General features: G+C 44.0%; 2 protein-coding genes across 4 annotated transcripts in view; one reads left to right on the top strand and one right to left on the bottom strand.

The window, feature by feature from the left end:
• ttll5 (tubulin tyrosine ligase-like family, member 5) overlaps window positions 1-7,366 on the top strand; it is a 48,867-nt gene extending 41,501 nt beyond the window's left edge. For all 3 annotated transcript variants that reach the window (XM_085767045.1, XM_085767044.1, XM_085767043.1), the window contains 2 exons: window positions 912-994; window positions 5,271-7,366. In XM_085767045.1, coding sequence (XP_085623171.1) covers window positions 912-994; window positions 5,271-5,323 — 136 coding nt within the window. In that variant the 3' untranslated portion in view covers window positions 5,324-7,366. The remainder of the gene's footprint in view (window positions 1-911; window positions 995-5,270) is intronic.
• tgfb3 (transforming growth factor, beta 3) lies at window positions 7,134-19,466 on the bottom strand. The gene is made up of 7 exons (XM_085767046.1): window positions 18,683-19,466; window positions 13,187-13,350; window positions 11,754-11,883; window positions 11,531-11,638; window positions 9,152-9,308; window positions 8,369-8,522; window positions 7,134-8,261 (listed from the first exon to the last, which is right to left on the bottom strand). Exons 1-7 carry the CDS (start codon window positions 19,026-19,028, stop codon window positions 8,103-8,105), a joined length of 1,218 nt encoding a protein of 405 aa, XP_085623172.1. The 5' UTR covers window positions 19,029-19,466; the 3' UTR covers window positions 7,134-8,102.
• Window positions 19,467-20,437: the final 971 nt, after the last annotated feature.

Genomic DNA, 20,437 nt, shown 5'->3' with positions numbered 1-20,437 from the left:
CTTTCAATATGAAAGGAGTTACTTCCTGTCGAGGTATGCCACGCTTAAAGTGGGCCACTTCTATTTGTGGTTGTGTAATGGTATGAAAGAACAACTGTGCAGCCCCTTACAAGGAGGCAGTGTGTACCCTCATTACTGTGTTAATGCTCCTTTGGCAAGCTGCTGTTATGGGGCGAGAGGTTAATGCCAGCTAAGCTTTATTTATTGTTCCCCCTAAAAAATGCTTAACAGATTTAATATATAAGGTTACAGACGTGTCTGCTCCTGCTCTACGCTCCAACAGTTCTTATAATGGTTTTCTCTGTGAAAGCGCAGTATTTTCTCTCTGAATAATGTGAAAGGCTATGCAATCAGTCGTCTGATCTCCAGACTCCTATGTTCTCTGATTTAAACATACCCAGTGTATACTGCACCACTGTGTTCACTGTTCCTATAGGAAAGACTGTGCATGTGCCGATTTGTCTGTAGCCGTTGCCACACACTCAGTAATCGCCACAGTAATCTGTCTGTTGCCAATGTAAAAATCACATCACCCAGGACAGGGAGCAGGAATTTGCCCCCTTCTTGTCACAATAGTTCACGAGAGGCACTCAGTAAACACTTCACCCCCACTAGTCTCCACTGACTACGCACACACACGCAGATTATTTGAAATTGACTCGATGACTCATCATACATCATGCACACACATGGGCACAAACAATCACAAGTTGTCAGAAACGATTATCTTCTTTTGTTTTTGTTTGTTTGGTTGTTCAGCTCTAAGTAGAACAGTGCACTTGGATAATTCTAACAGTGAGGTGTCCTAACAGCCCGGCCCAGGACTGGAGATTAGCATGGTCTCTCAGTTAGGATTTATCACACGGAAGGGGGGGATCTCTACTGACACTTCTCTGGTGTTTGATTAACAGGCAGACGTCCTCGGAGAGCTCAGCCAGCGGAGCCGTGTCCAGCGGCCAGCATATGGTCTATGAAGCCATCTGCGGTAAAACAGGTGGGTCTGATGCTGCAGTTTTACACACGCTTGGTAAATTATCGTACTGTAACTTGGCCTGTAACTTGGCTGTAGTCCGCTGGCAGTTGGGAAATTATGCCCTCTCTATGCCAGTGTCAGTGATTACAGCCAGGCATAGTGGACATTCCCCATGGAGGACTGATAAACACCACTGGATATTTTTACCCAGCTCCTGCTTGCTCCCTGGCGTGCAGGATGTGTGCAAATGCATTTTGCCCACAGTAAACGATAACTGCACTGTCAAAATAATAAGAGCACAATTGGGGTTTTATTGGTTATGAAATAATGACTTATGCTCTACCACCTACAGAGTTAAATGACTAGATTTATAAAATAAAAACTGGAGACATTTCCAGTTTGATGGTTATTGAATCACTTAAATATCCAATGCCTCCAATAAAAAATAAAGTGGGGAAGTCCCAGTTTCATGTATTTTGGTTTTGCATAATCACAGATGTTATTTAGTGCTAAGTTAGTGTGGGTGTAATCCCCCAGAAAAAATGTGTGATTTAAAACAGATTGCCTCCACTTTCACACCATCTAACCTCTTGGATTAAGTTAAGCAACAGTCCCCTGCCCTGGAATAATTAGAGCGAAGTGCTGTGAAAACCAAGAATGCATCAAGAACAGTTTGTAACTGGTGGATCAGAACAAGAAGTGTTGATTAGAGGAGTGCCTGGTTCATATTTGAAATTATTTATTGCATCTAAAATGGTAGCAGACTATCAGATCAACTTCAGGCTCAAATTAGACAAATAATTCATATAAGTGACAGAAGCTCATAACACATCAGTGAATGATTTGGATGATGTAGTTAAACTCTGTCAGACCCGAGGGTTTTTTTTCTCAAAAACTCACACGGTCATCTTAGTCCTGTCCAACAACGGTAACAGCAGCCTCACAACATCTCCAATAGCTGCTGTAGTTGTAATGTTATAAAGGAATCAAGCAAAACTCTGAAAGCTGATCATTTTAACCTCCATTATCTCAGGCAAAGAGTATTGTAATGCAGACTAACTGTGCTGTGGTGTTCACACTTTATCCTGATTGCACAGTCAGTTGTATTTCATCTGAGGCTTCCTCTTCTTTAACGATGTTCATTATGCCACCGTATCTCAGTATGGAAGCACAACAACATTCACGATTTTGTGAAGGCATACTGTTGTGGTAACTATAGTAACACACACCTGCCCACATTTGCACAGCGTGAGATGAGCAGCATGAACGTAAAGGAGAGCACAAACAGATTTGCAGGATTTTCCTCACTTTTCCCCTTGATGGTCTGAATAACTCGCTACGGCCCAATTTAACCCCTGGTTGGAGACGTCTGCATGTCTGCTCCACTTCCCGTCTTTCCATTCTGTTTTTATTTCAGTTAAAAACAGGTACATTTCCAGCCAGGACAGGCCACCAAAAACAGGGATTGTCCCCGAAAAACGTGAATGTCTGGTAGCCCAAGTGGAAGCAACCAGACCTGAATGGACATAAACAAACTTTCCAGTTCCGTAATATAAAAAAAGTCACATAGTCTTCATATGTCTTAGATTGGAGGTTAGGTTCCTGCTTAAAGCAGAAGTAAGCGATCCGGTGGTTTTGGCTAACTTCCTGTCAGCCGATGGAGTTAGCAGTCCCCGCCCTCGTCCCTACGTCACCACATTCACGCGCATCCCTTGGCTGCACACACAGAGAGGACCGCCCCTTTATGCCGTTCTCTCTCCTCATTGGATAAAGGTTGTAGGATACAAGGAAAGTTTTCTCCTGGGCTTACAGCAGGGCAGAGTGACTGACAGACCCGTGTTTCAGACCAAACACTCTATGTAAGTGATTGCTGTCGGAAGATAAAACTATTTAAGACTTATATTAACACAAACATTCCACTTACTTCTGCTTTAAGCATAAAGAGCCATAACCATGACAACTACATAATCAGATCCAGTGATGGGAAGAGTTTGGGCATTCCCATCTGTTGGCAATTCCTATACAGTGGTAATTACTGTCTGTCCACCAAAAGCTCAGTCCAGTTGTGCCCCAGAAATCACACCAAGAGGAGGAAAAGGTAGCTCGGCCTTTATTAAGCTTGTTGTGGCTTTGCATTTCAAATTATGGCTGCATGCACTCATGTGTGCCTCGTCACCCAGCCCCTGTTTTTCCACACCTCTTTCCATCCTGGAGCTTAGTGCAGTAACAGTGATATTAAGCAGTTTGCACTTATGGACACATCTGTTTGTCTGATCAAGGCTATTTTCCAGAGACCCTACTATACATTAGCATTAGCCAATCATACCATTCATCACATCGTATGAATGTCACAGTCGAGCTGACCCAGAGACCAGCTTGTCGGAAAAATACAGTAGCTGTGCACAACGCAGCTTCCTTAGCTCGCAAAAAAAAAAAAAAAAGAAAAAATTCTGTGCGTGTGTCTGCAACCAGAACATTTCTTTTCATTCTCCTCTCTTCTCCCCAAAAACTATGAAGGCTGGCTTAAGTTAACAAACATCTTACAAACTCATCAATTACTGTAATAGGATCCGTTGGGAGCAGCTTCTGAATTTCATGAATGCATTTTTTCCGTCGTTGAGGGCGCAGAGGGTGGGGGGGAGATGCCTCACTCTTGGCTTTCAAAAAATGTCAGAACCAAAAACAGTAAAAAAAAAAAAAAAAATCAGTACGCACCAAAACCAGTTAGCAGGGCAAGTTTAACCATGCATTGAGAATGTAACACAGAGACTCTGTGTGGTGTTTGGGGAAGGGGGTGGGGGTGTTATTAGAAAGGGCATAGCCTTTGTGGGAGCTTAGGCGTGCGTCAGGTCTTTCTGGCTGCCCAGTGTACCTTTGTAGCGAGATGACTGAGCTCCCCTGATCGACTCTGACAGGGAGTTAGAGCCAGTCCAAATGGAGGGCATTCTCTATGATCAGCTGTCAACCACCATAAATCACACTCTCCCTTTATCTCTCTCTTGTGCCCTCTCTTAATCTCTTCCTCTCTCTGCTCACACAACTCTGCCTTTATCCTCTGAAAAACTTTTCCTTGCTCACTTACCCCCTCACCCCCCCCACTCCCTTTTCTTTGCCTGCTTCTTATGTGTTAATTTTTGATCTGGGAGGAGGAGGGGGTGGGTGGGGGGCTTTGATGAGGACCTACGGTATCAGATCTTACAAACCCAGATCATATCGACCGGCCACATGTGTTTTACAGTCGCAGCCTTGAAGTTTTCCTCTCGACGTTCTCAGGGCTTCACAGACTGTGACTGTGAGGAGATTTATTGCTTGAGAAGGAAATGAATGCTGCACTTGTGCCATTTTAATGGGAGTCTGATCATGTCAGGACGGATAGCTTAGGCCTGTATCAAAATAACACTGCGTGATGCCTTGCTGGGAAGGAAAGGAAAGGTAGCAACTGGCAGTTAACAACTTCAGTTGTATTACACAAGCCATTGGAAGATTGATTGGAAGTATTGACTGAAACACATTTTTTCTTTCAGAATTAAAAAAAACCCCATATTACAGGGTTTTTGTATTTGAGTGTAAGGCACAAGCACAGGAAAATCCAAGCTGTGAACAATCATGGTAGATGCCTGATTACACTCCTCTTCTCTTTGGCTCATTAAGATGTTTTTGGGTGCGTTTGCCATTTAACAAATGGGTGACATCATTTCTTCTGTCATTTTTACTTCCAAGTGACATTTTGAGTGGGGTATGAGGGAGAGAATATTGTCCCCTTTATCTTCCTTTTGCTGAGCTAGAGGAAGCTGCTTCCAGCGGTCATGTCATCGGGTTGGAAGTCGGGGGAGATGTTTTCGTTTTCCAGCTCACTCAGGCCCCACGGTGTAAAAGAGCACCAAAATAAACAGAGTATGCAGAGAGGGAATGAAAGGGAATACTGTTTGGGAGCACAAACACGGCAGCTCTGACTGTACTTGGAATGCCTTTTCTACTGGTCGCCTGGCCGCGTGCCAGGCGATAGGACGAGGGCCGAGCCGGCTGAGAGTGGAGGGACAGTCAGACAAAAGGCTGAGCAGTGAGCTGGCTGAGCCCAGATCTGCTGGTAACCACTCTGACCATGGAGAATTAAAAGGATCAACAGAAGCTCCACCAGGAAGGTTTCAGTGGGCTCAGCAGGAGAAAAAAAGTCCTCCAGGTTTGACCTAAACATTTCCGTGTACACACACGAGGAAGACCTTCTTCGACTGCCTTTTTTTTTTTTTTTTTTTTTTTACCTCTTGTGCTAATTTTTCTTTCGTCTGTTGTTCACCAGGTCTTTCTGTGTACCGCAAGCTGTTCCAGGGCCAGGAGCCCAGTCACAGATGACAGGAAGGTGACCAGAGGCCCGTCCCGCCGCTCTGCTGGCCAGACAGGTGTCTCTGCATGTAACCACATCCTCACAGAGGTGTATTCTGGGAAAGGACAACAGCAACAGATGAAAGCATGCCAGACATCGAACAGGGTCCTATTAATTTCTCTGTGATACAGCAGCAGACATGCGAGAGGACAGTCTGCCAGGTCAGGAATGCCCAGCTTTGACGCAGGTTGGGATTTTGTTGCGCAGCTCGACATCAGTTGGCCTTTTCAGCCGCCGACCAACCCCACCACCACTACCCGCCCTCCGCCAAATCCCTTTCTGCTACATTAAGTCTACATCCCAACAGTTGCCCGCCCTCATTCCCTCCATGCTGCTGATGCCATAGAGAGATTTCACTGACAGATAGCCGTCAGCAGGTGGTTCTTCAACTGCTAGTGGTATTTTAACAATCATTTCAGCGTTGTATTCTTTGCTCATGCAGTGGCATGTGCACCGCAATCCATTCATTCAAGTATTTACCCCCCCCCCCCTTCCTATAAAGTTAAACAGTTGAGATGTGGGAGGGGGTGTTGCCTGAGCAGCTTCTCATCTTGCTGCTCCGAATGGAGAACACACAGAGAAGCTCCATACATGTGTGGCTTCTGGCTTTAGACGACTCCAGCAGCCAGTCCTTGTAGGAAGCCAAACAGTTGCCAAACGAGACTCTATGGCCATCGTCTGGGGATGTGTTCAAGTGAAGCATCCTTTGCCTGTAGGCTTGAAAAGGAAATTCTGATTGTTTTTAGCTTAAATACAATTTGCTTGCTGCCTTGTTCCCTGTTTACAAGGATGATGTAACAGTGTTGAAAGCAGGGGTTATGTCTTATATCAAGAATCCAGTGAGCTTGTGAGTGTTCTTGTAAACTGTGGAGATATCGATGTTGTTGTCCTTGGATGGACCAAATTTAATATCTTTGGTATAATAAGTAAATTATTGTTATTGCCTCAGTATTTATTTACTGTATATTGTCCACCGAGAGGTCTTTGTGGCCATTTTTGTAGCTCAAAGCATAACTTAAAAAGGAATTATGGTTATGCACAGCCTTTCCTACAGTGAAGGTTAATGCTGCACCAGCAGACCAATATCCTCCCGGATATTCAGTTTCTTGGGACCATATAGCGAGTTGACTCAGGGCGTGTTGATAGAATAAATGATCTCTGTTATATATCAGTAGATTTAGCTTATGTTTATGATGACTTTGTCAGAAATACTTGAATTTCATGCATGTATTTGTCATATCAACTGATGATTACCATCAGAGTGTTTTTTGCACAGATTGTAGTTTTCAATGCAGTACAACAGAGCTGCTTTTATTACACTTTGATGGTATTGGATTTCTTTGTAGTGATCGATGTTAAACTTCATGTTGTGGATGAACTGCTGTTAAAGCCAGTGCATGCTGTGTTACAGGAATCCAACAATACAGTCCAAATCCAATGTGTATGATCTACTGTGGCTAAACAACAATATATACAGTCCCTTATTTCCAGTCTGTTTTGTTCCCGATTGTTTACAACACACATGCATGGGACTGTAATATTTTAAGAATCATTCAGGCAGTTTGTAGCAAATAACAATGACATGAAGAACTGGAACACATGGAAACATGCTGATCATGTCAGTAAATGTATTTGTTCACATACACATACCGTACTATAAAAGTTGGATGTTTTCACTTTGGTCATCTAAATTTACTCTGTTACCCTTTAAAATAAAGTGCTCTAAAATAATGTAAGAAAACATTAAAACTCAACAATGAACATAGAACGCTTTTATCCAACTGTTGATTTTTTTTTAATAAAAAAAAAAGTGTTTCCAAGAGTAATAAGAAAAAAAAAACATTTACAGTTTGTGATCTAGTTAAGTGTTCACTTAGCGACATACATCGTTTCATACAACAGAAAGGCTTCACTTAAAAACAAAACAATCCCTGGAATCACCATCCTGTTGCATTACAGAGGTAAACATAACCATGGAAATACTACTTTGAAATAAAGGTTGGTTTCCAGCATGTTTTCTTTTCTTTTTTTTTTCCTAAGGTCATTTTCATTTAACAGCATTGAATCCTAAATACACAGCGAAGGGAGCCGTGCCGAACACGGCGTCGGTTTCCAGCTCGGACATCCCAAGGTGTCCTGTGAGTCGGGGCGGAGGGTTGTGTTTGCTCTCGGCAAACACTCATTGTTATCTTACCCTCTTTGACGTACTCCTGTCATGCTGAGTTCAGTCTGCATTCTCAGTCATTTTCTCTTTTTTTGTTTTTTTTGACTGCAATTATTTCATGTCCTTGAGAATGCAGTGGTCATTGCGAGACAATTATAGTTCTGTTCCTCTTTCGTTGGGAACGGGGTTTGAATACCAATGTCACATAACATTGAGGTACAGGCTGTTCAAAATGCTGGAATATAAAAAAAAACAAAACAAAAAACATGAGAAACACTTTTGTTCAAAGGTGATTGTTGAAGGTCAACAAGAGGTCTGATGGGTTTGAGAGCGCTCTTAGTGAAGTGGTGTTTTGATGAGTCTTTTAGGTAAATGCTGCCAATGGTTGTGAGCGGAGTGGTGGACTGCATCTTTGATGTTCATGAGAGAGCTCAGGCAAGGCCGAAGCAGAGGGAAGAGGGACTCATGGAGGACAAACCGTACCGCGCTCCCCCTCCTCTAACACCTTCACGCCTGCTCCTGAGTAGTGCTGGGAGCCGCCGCCACTTCCCACGTCTCTCGCCGGGGCCGCGAAGCTCCCAAGTTTAGCTGCACTTGCAGGACTTGACGACCATGTTGGAGAGCTGCTCGACTTTAGGGGAGCGACCCACGTAGTAGAGGATGGTGAGGGGCTCCAGGTCCTGAGGAACACAGCAGGGTGAGGCGGACGCTTCGGGGTTCAAGGTGTTGTAGAGGCTCAGCAGCTTTGAGAGGGAGCAGAGGGAGACGACGATAAACAAACAAATCTCAGAGAAAAAACAGATTCATGACTTTATATATGAAGTATATGTGTTGCAGCACTTGTTCTCACCGAGCTGTGGGTGGTGTCTGCGCTGCGGAGGTAAGGACAGGGCCCGGAGCAGAAGTTAGCATAGTAACCTTCAGGCTGATGGATCCACCTCCAACCCAAATCCTGCCGGAAATTAATATATAGTGGTCGCACGCAGCAGTTCTCCTCGTAATTGCTGCAGATGGGAGAGGACAACGAGGATTACGCACACTTTCAAACAAACAATTTTAAGACTTGTATACATTTCCCTCCGTGTAGGCTCAGAGCCAGACGGGAGAAAGAAGTTCAGAAATTCCACTCATAGGTGTGCCCTTATTTTCCCTCTCCTTTGGATTCAGCCCAGGTGTCTTTGGTGCTGCCTGTCAGCCTGATGGAGGAAATCCAGAGCCGAGGAGACGGTGTGTTAAGAGGAGGTAACATTTGCTAGTACTGGGACAGATCCCAACTTGTATCAGCTAATACCTGTGTCATGCTCGTCTGTGTGATTAACAAGCTCCTGCCTCTGTGCCCACTCTTCTTCCCTGCCATCTTTGTGGCAGATGATTTTTCTATTTCATTTTGCTTTGGCTGGCACACTAGACGATATAATGTAACACCCCCCTCCCATCCCCTCCCCGGCCCTCCTGCCTGCAAGACACAAATAGCTGCCTTTTTATTTGCAGTATTTTTTTTAAGTATCTTGGTGCTCAAAGCTCCAGAGCTGACAGTGCAGGTGCAGCCAGAGAAATTATTTTGGAAAGTAAAAGACAATAAAAATAGTCCAGCAGTGCATAACATTTTCCAGGATGGAGAAATGTGCCTTACTTGAAGCAGTAATTGGTGTCAAGTGCCCGCTTGCGCCTGCGGGAAGAAGACTGGGCATCCAGCCTGTGGGGAGGGAGCATCATGAGGATGAGGTGGGGGTAGAACTGCTCCTTTTGTTTTTTCGCACGGCTCACATCCTCGTAGTCTGCTTCCATACCTGCAGGGGCAAGTCAGTTAGTCACTCTGGAGGATCACATGAAGAAGAAAAAAAAAAAGAAACAGCACAAAAATGCCAAAGATTTGTAGAGTTGTAAAGATGCCTGAGCTTCAAGAGCTGCAACTTAACTCTAATCAGACTAGTCAGTTGTAACTTTTACATAAGGATACTGTAATCTCCAGGACGGGGTTCATTCATTTCTGGCTCACTTTTCTTCCGTCTCCTTATTTAACACCGGTCCCTCAACCTTCCTTCTTTCCCCCATTTTCCCCCCTGGGCCTGTGTCTGCTCATCCAATCTACCCCTGATAGCTTAAGCAGTGGATATCTCAGGAGAGATGCTGCTGGTGGATATGTACGCCCCTCTTTAATTCAGGGCCAAACGTCTGAGCACCGTGGCAGCACATTCCTTGTGGCCAAGCCAGTCGGGAGTGTTCCCAGGACCGAGGGCCGGGGGCTCCAGTGCTAAGTGAGATACCAGATCAATTGTATTCCCATGCTCTGTGTGTCTCTCTTCCTCTCAGAAAGGAAACCCATTATCTTAACAAAAAGGCCTCAAAGAGCCTTAAGGAACATGTTGACGACTGAACTTTTTTTTTTAGACCAGTCTCAGAATAATGAAAGTATTGTGATTGTACTAATCAGATTCTCAATGCACATTGACTAACTTGCACTCAAAAACAACGCCTCAGGTAACTTTAATCTGGCAGTAAATACAGTGAAATAAAAGGCCTCTTGAGTCGTTACACAAATGAAGAAAAGGATCCAAAAACAGACTAATTTTGATCTGAAATATTTGGACTTTCTTCCAGTCCACAGGATGGAGTCCCCTCTGCCAACTCTGCATCACCAGATTAAGCTTCATATAGGCAGATTTGTAGGACCATATTGAATATCAAAAGAGAAACTAATGACCAACTATTACATGCCAATTCCACTTCTAATAATCAAAGTACTATTTACGAAATTTTGGAAACATCTGAAGCCGGCATTAAAACAAAAATCTCAACCCAGAAAGAGCCTCTTGTATCAACTGGTCTTGAGACTCACTAATGCAAATCATCATCCTAAAACCAGCACTGCCTAATGGCGCTAATCAGAATAAACCAAATTTTTCAACAAACAAGAGATGCCTATCTGAAACATTAGACAAATCAAACAATTTAAACAAACTGAATTGTTATCTGGCTCATGATCATGAATACAAACTGGCAGAACATCTTTTTACTATGAGAGATCAAAAGCAGAGACTAATTCTGACCAAATACATGCCAAGCAGCCGCAGACCGAACAGCACAAAAAAAAACTCCTGGAAATCTACTGAAGAAACTCTCTGGACTCAGTTATGCACAACAGGTGAGACTGAGATTGTGATTGGTCCACATTTAATCAGCACAGAAATCTTGAAGATATTTGATTTACTGATCCCCCATTATGGCCGCCTACATAAAATATGTTTTTTATTTTTTTTAAAGGGAGTTGTGCAAGATGTTTCAATGGGGAAATTGTGTGTATTTGTTTCTTTCTAAGACTTTGATACCACTCTCAGAACTGTTTGCTAAACATGAAGCCACAGCGTAACATACGTTAGCCTGCTAAACAGCCTAAACAAGCCTGGCCCTGTTCTATGATAACAAAATCTTTTCAGCCAAGAAATAGTGTATCCATATTCCTAAATACACACAATGCTCTTACATTTTTAGTTTTTGTCAAACAAGATATGTCGTATCATTTTGTGTGCTTTAAAGGTGTAAGGCAGTTTTTTTTTAGAACAGAGCTAACTGAGCTAACTAGATATTTGACGTAGCCTCATAGTTGCTAAACAGACATCAAACTCTCACCAACTAAGCAAATACTTGTATTTACCACAATGTTGAGCCGTTTCCTTTACTTCATACTACTAATATGCAGAGTCGTGCAATGAACTAAGGGACATACAATAAAAACATTCCGCTGAATTTGACAACTAATAATCTGAACTCTTGCCCTAAACCTATTCTCACTCTTGAGGGTTTGTTTTTGCTCTTTTCCACTTGTAATATTCTATATAAGTTTCAATCCACTGCAATATTGTTTTCAACACTTCACACTAATACCTTGTTAAACTGAAATTTGAACTGGCTGAAGTCGGCTCATAACAAGCTGTAGGAAAAAACAACATGGCCTGTTGATACAAACCCAAACCATCTCGGTTGGTCACATCACTGTAAAACACAGTCTCACCTTTGAACTTGACCTCCAGCACCTCGTTGGCATTTTCGATAATGTCACCATTAGGCCTGAAAGTATGGCAGGGACAATGCACACTGATCTCCAGGCCAAGATTGGTCTCTGAGGGGTAACAAGAGAAGAAGGATGTAAGGAGCTGACATTTTTCCCCAAGGGAATGTCCTTCATTCCCTTGCAGGATATGTGATACAAAGAAAATTCAAGGTGTCCCACTCACGTCGATACATTAGCCACTCCCTCACTGTCTCTGTAACATCAAAGGAGACCCACTCAGGCGTTCCCTTAGTCAGGACGTTCTTGCCCCCAACGTAGCGCTGTTTGGCTTTGGGGTCGTCTGTCTGGAGGATCTGCGAGGAAAGATGAAAATGTGACCCAGCTGCATAAACTCTTTTTTTTTTACGCACATACGCACTGACACACAGAACCAGAGCTGTCTGTCTGAGCCAGACTCTCCAGGATGCCTTGGGCCAAACGTCTACTCTTCATGGAAAAAGTGACTCCCTGTGTTGATATCCCCATTTTGCAAGTTAATGCCTGCGTGTTACCCTCCTGCCAATGAGAACCTGGCTGTCCTTCACATCAGCAGTTCAGACTTTGAATTTAGCTGGGCTCCTAGATGCAGTGTCAAGCGGTTCAGAGAGGAGGCTTCCCGGTATCTCTGTGGGCATTCACATCCTAGCCATGTTATCGTGTTAAGACCCCAAATGTACAAGAACTGACGACGGAGGAAAAGCTGTAACAGTGTGTTTCAGATATCCATGTGCACAGTTGCACACCCACACTGTTTATCTGTGGTGAGAAATGTATGTGTTTGGGTGGTGGTTACGAGCACTTAGCCCCACAGCCGTGCTATGGATAACCAGGTTCCTGAACATTGTCAGCATCTAATCTGCCTTCCTGTGGGAAAGCGGGGCCAGAGGACTGCCAGTGTCAGCCCTCTGCCAATCAGCTCCAGCCTGAAAAGTGTGGGGGTGAGCAGGCGGCTCCATTTACTCCGCCAGTGGGTGACCCTGCCTCTATCTCCTCTTAGGCCCCTGGAAACAATCTGAGGGCCTGACAGTCTGTATTCAGCGCTGGCCAGAGCCTTGCCTCAGAGGCGGTATGCATTCAGGAGACGCTTGTCTCCCTGGCAGGAAATGTTGGAACCTGATCATTACTCCTAGTCTCTCACGGGAGATTAATGAGGAAACTGAAAAAAAAGAAAAAAAATCCATCCTTGCCACCCCACACAATGACATCTAACAGATGCGAGCTCTAACACACTGGGGAAAAAAACACTAATACACAACACACAAATGCAGGTGCAGGTCTATAAACCCCCTGTTGAAAGCATAATGCCTTACTTGATCTAACAAGGATGGACAACTGCTTTGAGATTGACAGCTAAGAAAGAAGAAACTGCCGCATGGTAATCTAGGGTTTCTTAAAGACGGCTGTGCAAGCTCTTAAATTTGTCCTAATGTAGAATCCATTTGACTATAAGCACATGGAATAACAATCAGTGGATGAAAAGAGGAGAGAGGGAGTTGGACACCCTAATATAAATGTTTTCATCTTTCTCGCTGACCTGCACAGGCCTTTTGAGAGAAATTGAGCACATTACCCCCCTGCGCTCTGCTAACAGTGGAAATGAACGGTCAGGTCACACACCTGGTAGAGCTCAATTCTCTGCTCGTTTTTCTTGGCGTTGGGGTTGGGGATCCGCAGGGCTCGAAACTCAGCCCGGAACAAGTTGGTGGAGTTCTTCTCCATGGTCGATACGTTGAAGCGGAATACCTTGGATGTGATACCCTTAGGGCAGTAGGGGAGGTCATCTGCAGGTAAAGTGGAAATGATGACTCAACAGTGGCTCTGAAAGTGCGATCAAATATCTCCTTTAAAGAAAAAAAAAGATCAGATTGGAAGCCTCATTGTTTCTCTTGTCAAAATCCCTTTAAGCTCTTATTCATCTGTTACCTCATTGTGTACATGTTATCAAAGCCTATTTTCCACTGACATCCTAACAGGGGTGGACATGTTTACCTTTTGATTATTGATAAGTTTTTTTTTTTACAGAGGATTTCCCCACTACCACAGATAGAAATAATAATTTCATGTTTTTTTTTTTTTTTTTAACTATTTCTGAACCATTCCAGGGAGTCATTACCGCAAACCATCTGCTTATGCTTTGTGCGGTCCGAGTTAGCAACAAGTTGATGTCATGAAATGAAAACCAAATGTCCCATGTGGTGGTGGTGGTGGTGGAGCAGCAGGCTGCAGAGGGACGGCAGCAGCGTGCTCTGCTCTCCCTCCCACCAGCTCTGGAGCCCAACAGGTGCTCCAAGGACTCGGACAGAAGCCAAGAGGGTTAGACGGGAACATGCAGGCTCACGTGCTGGAGCAGAACATTACCTGAAAAACCACTGAGGGGGGGTGGGGTTGGGGACTCCATCATGACAGTAACCTCACTGTGTACATGCTCGACAAGTGATAACTTGCTGGCTGCCTACATGCAGTGTGGGTATGCACCGTGACCTTTTGCAGAATCAGCCAAATAAATGGCCACATTGTGATTCTATCTGAAAAGCTTCCTGTCGCAGTGAAGCCTTTCCCCCTTTTATACTGTAATACCATTGAACAGTTTATTATTTTAACAGGCCAAGCACATGCAGAGTTGAGCAAAACAAGCACATAGCAAACTTTTTATGAGCCTAGTGGAAACAGTCATTTACAGCCAAGCCATGGCTAATTTATTACCCCAAGCTTAAGCTTTATTACCAAGCCTCAGATTTGCTGGTGGTTGAAAGGGGGCATTGCACCTTTAGCTGATTTGCACCTCGAGCTGTTTCTGTACAAATGGAAACTCTCTCTGTGTCATGCAAAAGGAACTTGCACATCTCCAAGTATCTGTACTTCATTTGACCCATAATCCTATTTCAGTGTCCTCCCAGTCATTATCTGATATTTCCACAAAGTTTTTTTTTTTACTTTCCCTATTTATAGGTGACCTTTTCAGCATTCATCCCCAGCCAGATATCTGTCCAGTGTTTCCACACAATCTATAAGGAGGAAACCTCAGTAGCCTTTTCCTCCCCCTCACACACTGCCCTGTCTGCCCCCTCCCCCCCTCCGCCTCCCCCACAGAAGGTGGAAAGCCCCACTTCGAGGGGAGATTTGAAATTCTAATCAAGTCTTTGGTTTCCTTTTGGATGACCTCATTTTTCCCATTGCAATGGTTTTAGGTGGATTTCACATTATGGCTTATTTTTGCCAAGGGTCTGAAAGGTAATTTGTTCCATGTTGGTGAGTGGAGGGGATTGCTTGTATAATTAAAATGAAATACATTCACTAATTGTCTGACCCCAGCCATCTTTAGATGACAGCTCTGGAGACGGAGTGTTGGGATGCTGACTTATGTCCGACCTCTCACCTGCTGTGTACAAAGAAGCACAGATCAATGTGTGTAAAACTCTTGCAAGGTTTAATTCCTCCTGATAAATCCACTCAGAAATAAAAAGATTTCTCTGGTAAATAGTAGATTTAAGTATATTATATTGATAAACATTATGTGATTGAGTTAAATTACACTCTATTCGTAAAACAGATTCTACTTCAATTAGAGAATGGAGTTTTACTGTAGGACTTTATCATTAAAACGCTTGCAAAAGTCTATTTATAGTCACATATAAAAGCCCGGATAACAAAATTCAGTCCCTCCAGGATTTCGCGGGCTTTTTTTGTGATTGTTGCGGCCTAAAATGCCTGAATTTGCGGCCACATTTTGAAAAAATTGCGGTGAATGTTGCGATGTTTTAAGTGCTTTTGTTGCGATTAAATTGCGGGAGACAGCGAAAGTTGCAAAAAAAAGTTGCAGTTTTGTTCTGAATAATTAAAAATCAAAGGAAAATTGAAAATTTTGAAATGTCACAAATTAATGTGATGTCATGTTATACCAGCAATTTTCCACTTGTTAAGAAAGGCACAGGAAAATTATATAGAGTTTAAAGTTGTTTTACTTTTAATTAAAATGTCTGTTTAAAAATCGTGGTAAAAGAACTGTTTTATTAAAACAGTCCAGTTTTTGAATAAAAAGGGGAGGGTGGCTACTTAAGTCCAGGGCCAGGGCCTTAGGATGGGGGAAGGGGCACCTGGCCGCCGGCTGCTCCTCTCCGGCCCTGCAGTGGCGCACTCACTGGATTCCCCCTCGGCGAGTGCTGCGGGGTTGACACAGCCTCGGGTGGTCAAGCAGGACAGCTCACACACTCAACACGTTCAACTCAGCTTGTGTTCCTTTACTTATCACTTTGTGCACGTTGTATCAAGTTTCTTGCCGTCAGCCCAGCCACGCTGTTCCTCCGTGGACTCACTTTCAACCACCGCTCCGTCCAGACTCGCACTCTCTGCTGTGTAACTCGCGGAAAGCACCGACGATTGGTCCAATTTGCGGAAAAGTTGCGGTGATTGTACAAAATTGCAAGATCGCAAAAATTCGCGGGGATTGGCTGAATTTGCGTTAATTGTTGCGATCGCAACATCGCGAATTCCTGGAGGGACTGAAAATTATACCCAGTTGATCTCATTCTCATATTATCACTCAATTAATTTGAATGAAGATGGGCTTTAAATGAGGGATTTTGAGGTAAAACAGTACCGAGCGCCTGGGGGCAGGCTTTTGAATAGCTCTGCAGTACAGCTTCACATAAACTGCCGCACCCAGACGCCATCCACCACACCTCACACCCTGACACACGCCTCAGCCTCCTGTGTCTGGGATCCTTTCCTCTCGCTGATAAAAAAAAAAAAAAAAATCCCAGGAATCACCTCTTCTTGCCCTTTTGCCCAGAGGCCTGTCTGTGATGTCAGTCTCTCCAGAGCTTGTGGAGGTAAACAAAGGAAATAAGAAGCATAAGGCAGCAGGTGCTAGCCAGCTGCTGAAGTGTCCAGGTCTCATGAAGGACGACAGAGATTTCTCTGGAAATCTGTTTGTTTGAGCTCTCTGTTATCTACTTCAGCTGTAGCATTGTGGGATGTAAATTTGTTTGCATGATGCTCTGATGGAAACGTTTGCTTTTCACCCATCAATTACCCTGGAAATTAACATCAAAGTTGTAATAGACAGAATTCAAAGTGCTGCTTTTAAAGAGTCTCATTCTCTACTTTCTTCCTCAGACTGTGGACATCGACTGATCGACTGTGGCCAGCCGTTACGGCAGATGAGATAATATGATGGAGCTCTCTTCTAAGAAAAACAACCCCCCTGCCACACCCCCAAACCCATTTGATTGAGGATGAGGAAGCAAAGATGGTGAAGGCATGAAAGTCTTGTTGAGGTGGGGGTGGGGGTGGGGGGCTGTTTCTTTGGGAGCAGGCCAAAGACCTCTGTCTCTGTTTGTTCAGATGACATCATCTTTCTTCTATCCCATATATCAGCTCCCCTGCTGTCCTCAGTCAGCGTCAGTTCTCAGTTTTTACTGACCCAACGCTGAGTCAATGATTGGCTTATAATTTCGCTGAACCTGCATGCCAGAGTGTGCGAGGTGTGAGCTCTCTTAATTTTAACCTGTGAGAGTCTGTTATTGCACCAAAGTTCATCCTTCATTTGAAATATGTCCTTATCTCATTTATTTTTTCAGCTGTATTTGGGTTGCGGTGGTATAATTAGCCACGCTGGTCCTCTGATGCACTAGAAGAGGAGGATCAAGCTCGCTGCCGTGTCTCAACCAGTAGTAGTGTCTACCAGAGTTGTCTGGAGCAAGTCGTGCATTCAAGTATGAGAGAAAAGTTTCTGTTTAACTTTTTAACTGCTTGTGAAAAAAAAAACTTGACCATAGTCCCAAATACTCCCACCTTCCAAAAACAGCGAATGTAAAACTCATTATATCCAGCAGGAATGAAAATGAACTACGCTGCAAAATTATCAAGGTGACAGACATTATGTTCCTACACACTGCAACATGCCCTGCTCTCTTCAAAATTACACAATGGAAAGAGAAAGAAGAGTGCTAATTAACATATGTTGGAAACCCTTTGTTAATTTTTCACAGAGGCATCCTTAAACGAGCTGTTTGGAGCAGTCGGGGCATGACTGAATCAGGTTCATGTCTTGTATTATCACCTACAGTATGGCCTAGTGTATGAGGCCAGCATGGTGTGTCCTGGGCACCTGGCCATCACTGATCCCACTCCTTAGACCTCTGTTTGTTTTGGGAGCTCTGGCTACCTCTGACCAGTGGATAAACCCCGAGCTGTGTATTTTGAATGTCAGAAGCACTTTGTGGGACCTGTGAAATGGATTTGATTCAGGACTTAGGCTGAGACTCTGCTCAGTGTCACAGCACAGCATAAACACCTGTTGATTTCAAACTGGTAACTCCGAGCACCAACCCGACCTCTGACTGTAAGTGGGGGGGGGGGGCACAGATCCAACACCCTCCACTTACAAACTGACTCCCTCTTGGAGAATCTGCTGCTCACTCAGCTTCTGTTTCTGATTTCTGGAACAATCAATGGACCATACTTTATACAGGAAATACCAATATGGATGGACAAGGGAATTAGATCATAACACTGAGCTACTCAGCCCCTGGCTACTAGAAAGAAATAGTAAGGAAATAGAGGTGAGAGAGTCGTAACAGTGGATGAAAAATATTGGGAAACTCACGGCCAGAAAATGGAAATGAGGTATTGGAGTTGGCAATAAATAGTAGACTTAACTGCCTGAGAATTTTCCCCTCTTAGGAATGTGTCAGACTTAAGCTGGAGTTCCCATGGCTTTGCTGCGAGGTATGTATGAGGAATGGTGCTCATTCCAATTAGACTGTTTACTTTGCCCTCTCCTTTGCGCGCCGCTCCACTGCTCACAGGCGCGTCTGTGCGTAAAAGCTGCACGGACACGAGTGGACTCAACGCCAGCTGGAAAAATGACATCGCTGTTTTCAACACTGTTACTTCCACCTAGATAATGATTTGGTATCGTGGGCAGATAACGGTTTGTAGTTTTATTGGCTTGAAGACATCTGCGCAAAGAAAAAAGAAATGCAACAACAACAAAAATATTGGCTGCATGGTGCAAAGTATTGCCAATCACAACTAACCTTTCCCATCCCGAATATAAAAGGCTGCAGTGTACTGAGGATGAGATGATGCAAAAAGCAAAAGTTGACTTACTGTTTTCTGGTGGACCATTGATCATGTTGAACTTGTAAATCTCTTTTGCATAGTACTCAGTCTCCGTGTTATCCTGTCCACAACTCTGTTGTCTGGCTCTTCCCAGCTCCTCAATGAGCTCCCTGGTGCTATTGTAAAGGGCCAGAACCTGAAGCGGTACTTGATTTGGACCTGTTGTCCGAGGCGGACTGGTCAGCCGGAGTTTACTGAGGATCTGTCCTCGGACCGCCTCCACTCTTTTTTTCTTTATGTGGTCAATGTCCACAGTGGTGCAAGTGGATAGCGACAAAGTCATTGTCACACAGTTAGAGAGGAGGAAAAACAGAAGTGCTTTGCCCAGATTCATATTTCACGCTGCGTTCACTCACAACCGTGGCTTGTCAAGTAAAAGAAGGAAAAATAAAAGAAATAGAAACAAAACTAAATTCCGAGTTGAATAGAATTCCTTTTCTCTTTTCATTCAGGTCGTGAGTGAGTTCTGTTCCTGCAGGAATCCCATTTTCTCAAGTGCTATGTCATCTTTGCAAAATGCGCATTTGCATTGGAGCAAATCCGTGCCATTTTGGAAAATAATCTCAACTCCTCATCAAAACTCTTTATCTCACTCTTCATTCCCCCTTGTTTCATGCAATCATCTCTTCCCTTCTTCTTAATTTACATGGCACCGATCTCTGCACCGTGGTTCAGTTTCTCCATTGCACTGGGCTCTTTCCATCCACTTGTTCTTTTTGGAGTCAGTGCGCCTCCCTCCTGAACTCCCTGCAGTCCAGCCTCAGACACTCTCAGGCGCTTTTCCACTCTCACTCACACTTTATAGTCACAAGCTGTGACGTTTTACCGAGGGAGGTGCAGCAAGTTGCAGCCCGGACAATGAGATCTGACTTATTCTGAAACGCGTTCAATGGGCGAAGACTTTGAACTTTATATCGTCAAAGCTGTTTTTCAATCAGACTTCAGAAAACGTGCGGGGTATTAGTATTGGGCAATGTGTGATTTCGCAAGATGGGGTGTGCGTCTGGGAAAAAAGGCAAAACAAAACAAAAATACAATTATTGCACTGATTTGTCAAGGTAACGTTAGTTTTTTTCCCCCCTGCCCTTTTATCATTTGCATTTTATTGAATCAGGCTGGAGCTGTTTTGTTGTGCGCTCGTAGGTTTCCATCAATTAAAGGCAGGCTCTGTGGCCTGATCCACTCAGTAGACATATAATATACGAGTCTTTTGACTATAGTGACAACATCCAAAATAAAGTTTCAGAAGAAAATGAAATGCAGATGGAGGGCCAAAGTTAACAAAGGGGATCTTGAGGGTGCACAAGGGAACTCAACCAGTTGCTGTGGTTCCGCTAGATGCTGCTACTGTTCTGACCCTCCATAGTCCACCTGAAACATGCACACACAGGGACATCTAGCGGCCATGAGAGGGTAGGGTGCTGTGTGTGTGTGTGTGTGTGTGTGTGTGTGTGTGTGTGTGTGTGTGTGTGTGTGTGCGTGTGTGTGTGTGTGTGTGTGTGTGTGTGTGTGGTGGGGGTGTTGTGGGGCATCTTTGACTTCCTTTCTCAGACTGTGGACATTGACATGTGGCAGGCCACCACGGTAGATGAGATAATGGGGCCTAATGGGGGTGATGTTCCGGAGAAAAACATGTTTTTCTTTTTTTTCTATGTAAATGAGGGAGAAAAAAAGGCAAACACGTGGGAGTTGTGGGAAAAGATGCTGTTTGTTTGGTAAAAGGCAAACTCTCCTCTGCTGCTG

Source organism: Trachurus japonicus, chromosome 22 (assembly GCF_045865225.1).
Source record: "Trachurus japonicus isolate A0001 chromosome 22, Traja_1.0".
NCBI lineage: Eukaryota > Metazoa > Chordata > Actinopteri > Carangiformes > Carangidae > Trachurus > Trachurus japonicus.
This window is presented reverse-complemented; position numbering and strand designations above follow the sequence as displayed.

Bases quoted from the DNA above. Each gene is read 5' to 3' on its own strand.
- tgfb3 (XM_085767046.1), bottom strand. From the start codon at position 19,028: ATGAATCTGGGCAAAGCACTTCTGTTTTTCCTCCTCTCTAACTGTGTG. The intron at 9,309-11,530 runs GTGAGACTGTGT...TTGCCCCTGCAG, and splicing joins GCTGGAGGTCAAGTTCAAAG to GTATGGAAGCAGACTACGAG. The intron at 8,262-8,368 runs GTGAGAACAAGT...TCCCTCTCAAAG, and splicing joins CAGACACCACCCACAGCTCG to CTGCTGAGCCTCTACAACAC.